At 41.9% G+C, this 10,608-nt stretch overlaps 1 protein-coding gene across 1 annotated transcript; it reads right to left on the minus strand.

Moving 5' to 3' along the window:
• Window positions 1–1,726: 1,726 nt before the first annotated feature.
• Window positions 1,727–7,971, minus strand: LOC148348958 (ATP-sensitive inward rectifier potassium channel 1-like). Its single transcript, XM_088321216.1, has 2 exons — window positions 7,929–7,971; window positions 1,727–5,108 (listed from the first exon to the last, which is right to left on the minus strand). The coding sequence occupies exons 1-2, from the start codon at window positions 7,942–7,944 to the stop codon at window positions 3,973–3,975; spliced, it is 1,152 nt and encodes a 383-aa protein (XP_088177342.1). The 5' UTR covers window positions 7,945–7,971; the 3' UTR covers window positions 1,727–3,972.
• Between the last annotated feature and the right edge of the window lie 2,637 nt (window positions 7,972–10,608).

A 10,608-nucleotide genomic window follows, 5' to 3' on the forward strand; every position in this document is an offset into this window, starting at 1 on the left:
GGGATCACCACAAACCTGTCTTTTTTCATTTTCTCATTCTATACTTCCTTTTTTTCTTAACTTCTTTATACAACATCAGAATTCGTAATATAATGCATCAAAGCAAGTGAGCCGTTTGAGAGCCGGCTCTCTTTAATGAGTTGAGCCGAAAAAGCCGGTTCTCTAAAAAGAGACGGACTTCCTTTCACTACACAACTACCACGGAATGATGCATGATGGGAAATACCCAGCACAGTAGCATCAAACCGCTGGCTACGTTTGCAACGAAAAAAACGATACCGAGATAGAGGCTACCGCGGCGAACTTGTTTGACTTGATTGATTTGATTAATTGATTTCGGGATAGTCTGTGTACAAATTTGCGTTTTTCTGTACGGATTTTCTTGTACGTCGTACACGTCTTAAAATGCATAATAAACGCAAAAACCTACAGGTTTAAAGGGTTTGTTATTATGTATTATTATGAATGACTTGAAAAGGGAAAAAATAAAGCAAAATTAACACTTAAACGCTGACACTGAAGAACACAGGAAACCTACCTTTAAAATTCCTACATATCTACAATATACTTTCTTATACTTAACAAGGCCAACGATAAAAACAGATGGGCGCAATGTAAAGTAAAGCATAAGGGCTCTTTGAACTCCATGGCATTGTTAACATATAAGTTGACGGAATCTCTGGGAAGCCTCCTTCTGAAGTCCTTTAGCTTTTTTTTCTTTGCCCACGTCTCCCCGCAAGATGGTGTGCCGGCTCCTCCCATGGCCGTGCCAAGGAAGCCCAACGTCGGGCTTCTCAAAACAACGCCGGGCGTTTCTACGACATCGGGGCCTTGCTCTCAAAACAACGCCTGCCGTACTCCGTCAGAGTCCTGTTATCAACAGAACTAGACAAAATATTTTGCATTTGGAACAGCCTGAACTGTCATTGAACTAAAGCCTACTCAGTGAAAATCTTCATTGCATTATGAGTCAATCGTATAAAATCCTTTATAGTCAAATGTATCAAATCCTTTACCGGACTGACTTCTTACAATCTTTTAGGTCACTGTAGAGGTGAAAATGTCCCTCAAAACAGACTTAATACTTTTGGTTTTGCTAAGTCTGCAGTTTTTCCTAAAAGACATTCCGCTCTCCTAAACAGAACAACAATGAATATAAATATTTTTCAAGTAGGTTACTCCAGATGTGAAAACTTCCCCAAAACAAAGCAGACTCTGCATTTTTAGTTTTGACAAATCAGCAGCTTTCCCAGAAAGACATTCTACTCTCTTTGGCCGGAACAAGTTTGGCCAGAGTCACATTTTTCGTTTGTTTATACAAGCAATCAGGTTGGTCGCTGTGGAGTAAATGCCCCTCAAACACTGACACTCAAGGTTTCTGCCTTTACTCATGCTGAAATTTTGAGTTTTTCCTTGCCCTCGTGTCGGTTTTAGATCAGGGAATGGCTCTTGAATAGTAGAGCATCCCACAGCTCGGATGCAAAACCCTCTCGAACCTGGGGATATCTTCTTGGCTCTCGGAATCACTGGTTGACCAGATGAAATGTATCGAGATTTTATGCAACAACCATGTACCATTTTCTCACATTTTGCATGCTTAAGAATTTGGGAATACCTTTAAGATTCACAGCATGTTTACATTTTTTTGAATTCACTGTTTTTTTATTCGTTTTTTATTCACACAAACACGCCATATGAACATCATGTGTCTCAGTCGTCAGAACAGATGGCTTAAAGCTTAACATCCCAAAAAGATTCTCCGGATTTTCAGGTTGAAAAGGCAAAATCTCCTTGATCAGTGATAACAGAAAAATCTACACTTATTACAATCCATATTGAGATGCTGTTTAAAACAGCTGGGAACATTTACACTTCTCTTTATTTGCTAACGTTAGCATAGCGCTAAATCTCCTGCCCGCTGCTATCAATAAACAGCAGCTCGCACACCCCGACGGAGCTTTTATCGTCGCCGGCGACTTTAATCGGGCATGTTTAAGGACTGTACTTCCCAAATTCATTCAATACGTGGACTGAGCAACCAGGGGGGAAAAACACTGGACCGTGTGTACAGTAAGATCAAACATCTAGTTGGATCCGGCCATCTCTGTCTGTCTCTCACCCCCTCATACACCCAGCTCCAGAGGAAAACAAAGCCTATGCAATCAAGGACAGTACAAACATCTTCTTTGTTCCTTTATCTCTTTGTTTTCTTTATCCTCACTGTAAAATGTGGACCTGGAGTGCCACGTCCAATTTCACAATATATTCAACCCATGTTGTAACAATGACAATAGAGGTATATTCTATTCTATTCTATTTATCTATTTCAGTTCGTGACAATTGATGATTTCATAAAATGAATGAATTAATAACGCCAAAGTCGTCCCCGATATCAACAAATATCCTTATTAAATATCTCTGTCCTGCACTTACTCATAGAGACAGTGTGTATTATTTAACTCCTTTAAAAATATTAGAATAGAATTGAATAGAATAGAATCTACCTTTATTGTCATTGTTACAAAAAGGGTTGAACATATTGTGACAACGAAATTGGACGTGGCACTCCAGGTTCACATTTAACAGTGAGGATAAGTGACATTGATTGAAATCATAAGCAAAAATCTATAAAGTATCATCTAAACCAGGGGTGTCGAACTCAATTTACCTCGGGGGCCACAGGAGAGAACAAATATTCTTTCGGGGGCCGGACTAGCAGATTAAAGAGAAAGAAAGAGAGTAAGAAATTAGACAAAGCGGAGGAGCGGAAAAAGAGGGTGGGACAAAGAAAGAGAGAAAGGGAGAAAGAGAGAAAAAAGAGAGAGAGAGAGAGACAACGTGAAACGTGAGAAACAAGAGATAAAGACAAATAATGAGAGAGGGGGAAAGAAAGAGAGAAATACAGATATCCAAAGAGAAATAAAATGAGCGAAGGAGAGAAAAAAAGAAGGAGAGAAAGAGAGAATGGGAGAAGACGAGAATGGGAAAGCGAGAGAGAGAGAGAGAGAGAGAGAGAGAGATACAAGTCCACAGTCTTTGTGAGAGGCACCTGGCTTTAGCAACATCAAGTGGACATATTTCAACCTGCAACTCGTTTTTCTCCTGCGCTTCTCTGAGCGTTGTCTCGTGGGCCGGATTCAATCCCTTAGCGGGCCTGATCTGGCCCCCGGGCCGCATGTTTGACACCCCTGATCCAAACATTAAATACAGGCAGTTTTAGAAATAAGCATTTATTTGATATGAGCTTTTACTGGAGCAGTACTTTTCAATCAGATGAAGACCCCCCACGATTAGAGAACCACTGACCTAAAGGACGCTAACATGATTGTGCGCCACTTTACTGCTACAAGTCCCCAAACATTTCAAAATGGCTGGGCAAATATTTTGGTCACTTTGAGTTTGTTTTGTATTCTTCATTTTCCGGTTCACTACACTATTAGCGACACCTTGTGGTCAAATAATACACACGGTCCCTTTAAGATCTTTGTGGTAGTGGTTTCGAAACATGGTGTAAGCATAGTTAAATGTCACAAAATCCTGCAAAGGAAAAAGGATACGGAACTATATACCTTCACCTTGTGTGACGATGTCACAGTTCTACCCTTGGGAATCGAGTGGTCCTTATTTGTCCACTTTTGTCTTTTATAGAGGAGATTTTTTGTCGTTTTTGAACTCTACAAACATTCCTCTCAAAAGTCCTCAAGCACATTTTTGGCTTTTTTCAGAACTTGGAAAAAAGATTCCGGAAATGATCGAGGGCAGACGCCGCCGGTGCATCCCAACGGTTGAGAGACACTGAAAAATCGTAATGACATTTCTTCTTACCGGCCTTAAAAGTAGAGAAGAGCTTCTGCTCCTAGTGGTAGAAACACGGTGTTGCACTCTTGGCCTTGATGCATTAAAACAGTGAATTTTATGGCCAAACCCGACTCGCGGACCACAGGTTCCCGACCCCCAAGGCCTCATTTCCGTTCACATCTGGGTGACATCGATATCGACGTCCTGGAAGGCCAAGTTGTGGACGCCGGTCTTTCGCGCGGTCTTCGGACCGTCTTCGCTCGGGTTCTCGGCCCCGTGCCCGGCGTCTGCGGTGCCTTCCAGGCACCGGGCGCAGTGCGGCGTCGCCACCGGCACGCTTTTGGAGAATTTGGAGACGTCCACGCTGTACTTGCCGGTGTCGGTCCGCCGAATGATGGGCAGGAAGTTGTGCCCCCACTGGATCTCCTGGGGGACGTAAGACGTCCTCACCTGGCAGGCGGAGCTGGTGGACTCGGCGGTGCTGTCCAAGAAGACCACCAGCTCAAAGTCCTGGAGGTGCAGCGTGTCGGCCGAAATCTCGTAGAAGGGACTGGCCCAATTGATGACGTGGTAGAGCGTCAGCGGGCAGACAAAGAAGAGATTGCCTTTCCCGGCGTCGCACGCCAACTCGATGTCCGCCTGCTCCAGGATCAGGGTCTCTCCGTCTTTGGCGGCGATGGTCTTCAGGAGCTTGCCGTAGATGCGGCTGCCGATCAGGAGGGTCTCGCGCAGGTTGGCCACGCGGATCAGGAGGCAGAGTTTCCCTTTCCTCAGGCAAATGACGGCCGTCGTGCTGAAGCTCACCGTCTTGGCTCGACGTTTGGGCAGCGAGATTTTGGCTAAGATGACCCCGCACATGAAACTGTTGAGGAAGACGCCCGTCATGGACTGGAGGATGATGACCGCCACGGTGCCGGCACACTGACCGGTGGGGGCCCGGCCCCCGTAACCTATGGTGGTCTGCGTCTCCAGGGAGTAGAGGAAGGCGGTGGTCAGGCTGTCCACGTTGGCGATGCAGGTGGGCTCGCCGTCGGTGATATCGCCGTTGCTGCGGGCGATCCAGTACCAGAGCAAACTGAAGAGGAACCAGCTCCCCGTGAAGGAAGCCACGAAGAGGAGCAGCACGAAGCGCCAGCGGATCTCCACGAAGGTGGTCCACATGTCCACCAGGTAGGACAAGCGGTTGCCCGGCTCGCGGTTGCCAAACTCGACGTTGCAGCGCCCGTCTTTGGTCACCAGGCGGGTTTTGGAACCTGAGTGGGCCTTTGGCTGACTGGGACCCTGGACTTGCTGGAACATCTTGGAAGTACCTTGGGAGTTTAGACACATGATGGCAATTGAATCTTCACTTGCTCATATAATTTGTGTGTGTTGGGGGTCGATCCCGCCGCATGTAAGAATGTGAGAACAAATAAATACTATCGAATCCATCTATCCATCCATCCATTATCTGCGCCGCTTATCCTCAGTAGGGTTGCTGGAGCCCATTACAGCCATCTTCAGGCAGGGGACACCCTGAACTGGTTGCCAGCCAGTTGCAGGGCACACAGGGACAGACAATTCACTTGGGACAATTTGGACCGGCCAATTAACCTGACATGCATGTTTTTGGAATATGGGAGAAAACCGGAGTGCCCAGAGGAAACCCACGCAAGCACGAGGAGAACATGCAAACTCCACACAGGAAGGTTAGTAGCTGGATTTGAACCCATGACCTCAGAACTGTGCCGCACTCGTGCTAACCACCGCGCCACCCATTGTTATGCAAGAGTGCCGAAAGGTTATCCAAGCTTTTGCGGGTAGCTCCTCGGTGCAAGCATCCGTCGTGTTTTGTTATTAATTCGTAATTTTTTGCGGCTTTTATTCGCGCAATATGCAAGTGTGACGATGACACGAGAACGCCGCAGGGTCCCTGAACGCACCGCCCAAATAGTCATGAATACAATACTGTCGTAATAATAATCGCCCCTTTTGACATTTTAACTGCTGTCAAAAGCGTTAATAAAAATGATTAAAACCTCATATTGTTAGAATATAATATAATGAAATTGTGAATATGTTTATTTGCCGTTAAAAGCGTCAATACAAATTGTTCAAACCTTTTATTGGAGGACTTTAATTAATTACGCCACGATGCGTTATTTTAAAACGGTTATATGATTTTACGACTTTATTAATCCAGGGGGTTGGTTTGACACTTTACCTTTAAAACAAAATAATGGATCTTTTGTACAGTTCCCAAGTTGTTTTTTAAGGAAATACTTAATTACGAACATATGAAAATCATAAGAAAAACAAATGAATACACTTAATCCTGACAACATCATTGAGGACTCCCTATAAACGACATGGCAATTTTTCTAATAGAGATCACTTTAGGAAAAATTAATAAATGAGAACAAATCAATCAATATTGATTCTAAAGCGTCATTTTTTTTGTAAGTAAATAAATAATAAATGAATAATAAATGTGTCATGTTTTTTGTCACACTAAAAAATTCAGCCGACGGAATTGATTTCACGAATCCAAAACGTATTCAAAAGAGATCATTTCGAAATTGTTTTCACGAAAATAAGATTGTTAAAAGCAACAGAAACCTACCAAAATGTTTAGTCATAGTTTAGCTACGATTTTTAGAGTAATGACGTCACCTGTAGTTTATATTTTTTAATCACACGAATAAGCAGGGTTGGGTAGGGTTACTTTAACTTGATTACTTTCAATTACTTTTGGATTACTACGATACCAAATATGCTAATAAAAGACAAAAGAAACTAAATATGCGGCTTATAGTCCGGAATTTATGGTACATAAATTGGCCGCATCACTGAATAAGCCGCAGGGTTGAAAGTTTGGGGAAAAAGTAGCGGCTTATAGTCCGGAATTTACGGTATTTTGGATATCGTACATTTTATGTTGATTTAATGAAGTGCTTTAATTTTATTTACTTGAGTTGTATTAAAGTATATCAAAAAACATCTACTTCCTGGTTGTGTTGCCTTCAGGATGAATCAAGTAGCATAGACAGTATCCAGGGTTGGGTAGGGTCACTTTAACTAGATTACTTTCAGTTACTTTTGGATTACTCCAATACCAAATATGCTAATAAAAACACAAAAGAAACTAAATAGGAATAAAATGACTCCATTTTGTGCAGGCTTGGGGAGTAACGGAACACTTGGAAGGGCAAAAATGATGTTGGCAAGCTGTTTGGATTTATTTTCATTTTGTTTCTGTCGCATTTCGTTTTGCCGGAGATCAAAGCCAGGAGAGAAAGCTTACCATGTGTTGTGAGTCATCATTTTATTCCTATTTAGTTTCTTTTGTCTTTTATTAGCATATTTGGTATTGGAGTCATCCAAAAGTCATTGAAAGTAATCCAGTTAAAGTAACCCTACCCAACCCTGGTTTTGCCGGAGATCAAAGCCAGGAGAGAAAGCTTACCATGTGTTGTGAGTCATCATTTTATTCCTATTGAGTTTCTTTTGTCTTTTATTAGCATATTTGGTATTGGAGTCATCCAAAAGTCATTGAAAGTCATCCAGTTAAAGTAACCCTACCCAACCCTGGTTTTGCCGGAGATCAAAGCCGGGAGAGAAAGCTTACCACGTGTTGTGAGTCATCATTTTATTCATATTGAGTTTCGTTTGTCTTTATTAGCATATTTGGTATTGTAGTCATCCAAAAGTCATTGAAAGTCATCCAGTTAAAGTAACCCTACCCAACTTTGCAAATAAGTAGGCGCATTTTAGCAGGTTGTGACTCAAACTACCACATAAGGAAACACTTAAAATAATTTTAAAGCTAAAATAAATGATTTTTGAAAAGGTTTTTGCGACATCCGTCACAAAAATATAACCATAGAAACTCGTGTCTACATCATGAATTGTGTCTAATTTAATTTAAATCAAGGTTTTTTTTTCCATCACCCCAAAATTCATTCAAAATAATGTCAATATGTTCACAAAAATACAATTGTTTACATTTTTTTCCCATCAGCCGCAACTCAAATGACATTGACACGTATTCTAACAAAATATGAATGTCCTATCCGCTTTTGCATTAGAGTTCAAATTTGTTTTTCCTTCTATAAAATAGTGAGTGAAGAAAGCCATCAAATTGTGCATACCTGAGTCCGGAGTCATACTTCTGCCGCCTTTCTTTCCGCAAGTGGCCCGGGACAAAGATTTTAATCCACACTGAAATGTTCTAATCCCAGCCACATGCCGGCAGCGTGTCCAGACTCTTACCTTCTTCTTGGTTGCCGCTTTTTAAAAATGGAAAAAGAGAGGGGGCCGAAATTCATTTTTCTACAGTATAGGTGAATAATGAAATGCGGTTCGATTTTTCATGTCTTCAATGGTGAACCCGTGTGTCTTGCGGGCAATGGACTTGCGGGTTTCAAACCACTCCGAGATTTCCTTATCCTTTTCTGGGTACGGTCTAGAACAGGGGTCAGCAACCTTTTCGGTGCCACTTTTAAATGTCCTTGTAAATCAGTGTACCACACCAAGATTTATGACTCGCACAATAATCTTTTTTATATCCAACAGAGCTGTCATTTTACACCAGTCCAAATATACAACATGGATCTTCCACTATTCTTGTTCATCACCAAACAAAAAATGACTGTGGCCAACATGTGGAAAGGCCTGTAGACATCCATGACCTCAAGTATTCTTCATCAACAATGAACTACAATCAAAATCAAGCGATATGGACAGCTACCATACCATTCATTACTAAAATCTTATTTTAGAAACTATCAAAACTTGAAACACACACACACTTTAAAATATTCGCCGTCAGTAAAAGGTTTTCCGTGCTTTGCCATGCAGTGAGCAATGTGATAGCTTGCATCAGTGGTGGCGTTTGTAGCAGTAACAAATGTTTTCAGGGTCTGTGTTTGTTTGCTGCGTTACTCGTCCTTGAATTCATGTTCATGTTTTGTCTCGTCATGACGCTTAACACTTGACGTGCGAGGTACAACGCTCTTGAGGCATAATGCATAAACAGCACGGTCATTTTTTGTACAAAGCCTCAGTCATCTCGCCACACTGGCTGAAAAGAACGAGATTTTTTCGCTGGAGGAGCTGTTGTGATTCGTTCATTTATCGCTCCCGGTGTTTCTGTGGGTGGGTTATAACACAGATCTTTCCTCCTCTGCGAGGCACCGCGCAGACACGCGCTCACCGTAAAGCCACTTAACAACACAGCGCGCAATAAAAATGCCTAATTTTCATTAAAAAAAAAAAAAAATCATTATTACTTTCCCGTGCGCTCGCGTGCCACTAGTTAACCCCTGCCATAAGTTGCCGACCCCTGGTCTAGAATCTCCAGGCAGAAATCATTTTACAAAACATCAAAATCCTGCACCCATTCTGGGCTGACGTTTCCCCCGTTCTGTCGGTTGGTTGTTCCTGTATAAGTCGTGCCCCCTCCCCACACGCTGCCTAACATTTGCTACTGCTAATAAGCTGACCCCCCCGATTGGAGTCTTTGTATATTTTACACAGTGCAGAGAATATCTCTGTGATGAGAAATTCAGAGTCCTCATACAGTACCGTGTACTTGACACGTGCCACCGTAGCCGTATTCTGTTGAACTTTGTATATAAAAAGACATATAACGTAAATTCCGGACTATAAGCCGCTACTTTTTTCCCAAATGTTCAACCCTGCGGCTTATTCAGTGATGCGGCCAATTTATGTACTTTTTCTAACAGCCGCCAGCGGCGCTCGAGTACAAAAGCTAAGATTTAGACCGGTGGAATATATGCGAGTGTGTTTTTGAACAAAGGAGCGTAGGACGACGTCTATATGACAAAGTCTCTTTCCCATACTGGGAAAGACGACTACAATTACGTCAGTTATAAGGAGGAAGATGAGCACGGTTTACCGTGATTTTTACAAGTACCGTATTTTAACAGATTCGTTTCCTTGTGTTGCGAGCGTGTTCCTGGTAGCGTTTTGCTACCCTTCACAGACACGGTTTGGGATGAAAGTTATAATATTATTCTTAAAGCTTTGAAAACTCTCTCGGTGTACCGTATTTCTTTGTAAATATGTGTAACCATGTATAATATGTATTTGCAACTGTATATTTTTGTAATGTAATTTTAGAGACTTATTCTGATATGTTTTCCACGGGCCAATCAAAAAGAACGGACGAATACAATGGGGACTGATGGGAAGTGGAGTAAAGGTGAGACGTGTTTGTGGATGCAGCGGACAATAGTGGATATATATTTTTCCCACCCTTACCTTTGGAAATATACATTTTTTTCCTCCTTGGATTATTTTCAACGGGACCCGGACTCTGCAGGTCTGCGTCATATGTTAAGTACCGGTATCATTTAACGATCAATTTGCCGGCTGTTGTTTTGGACTGTGTACCTGATATTCAGTTACAATTGCTGGATTCAAAGTTGGGTTTGGGTTAATTTCGTGATTGTGTCACACGTTTTAAAGTGGGCGCGTGCGGCTTATATACAGGTGCGGCTTGTGTAAGTACAAAAGCGGTTATCCCCCTAAAATGAGGTGGGTGCGGCTTATAATCAGGTGCGCTCCATAGTCCAGATTTTACGGTTGTGTATATATATATATATATATATATATATATATATATATATATATATAAAAACAAGCCTACCCTTCGAAAGACTTTGCTAACGGTATTCTTCTGTTAGGCTATATTTACATGAGTACACAAAACTGTACTGTACCTTCCTGAAATGAATGTATAAATGAAATGAAATTTGTTAAAAACAATATTGAGTCAAATACTAAGCTATATATATAAGAACTATC

This window comes from Urocampus carinirostris, chromosome 17 (assembly GCF_059441175.1).
Source record: "Urocampus carinirostris isolate Australia breed hairy pipefish chromosome 17, RoL_Ucar_1.0, whole genome shotgun sequence".
Classification (NCBI taxonomy): domain Eukaryota; kingdom Metazoa; phylum Chordata; class Actinopteri; order Syngnathiformes; family Syngnathidae; genus Urocampus; species Urocampus carinirostris.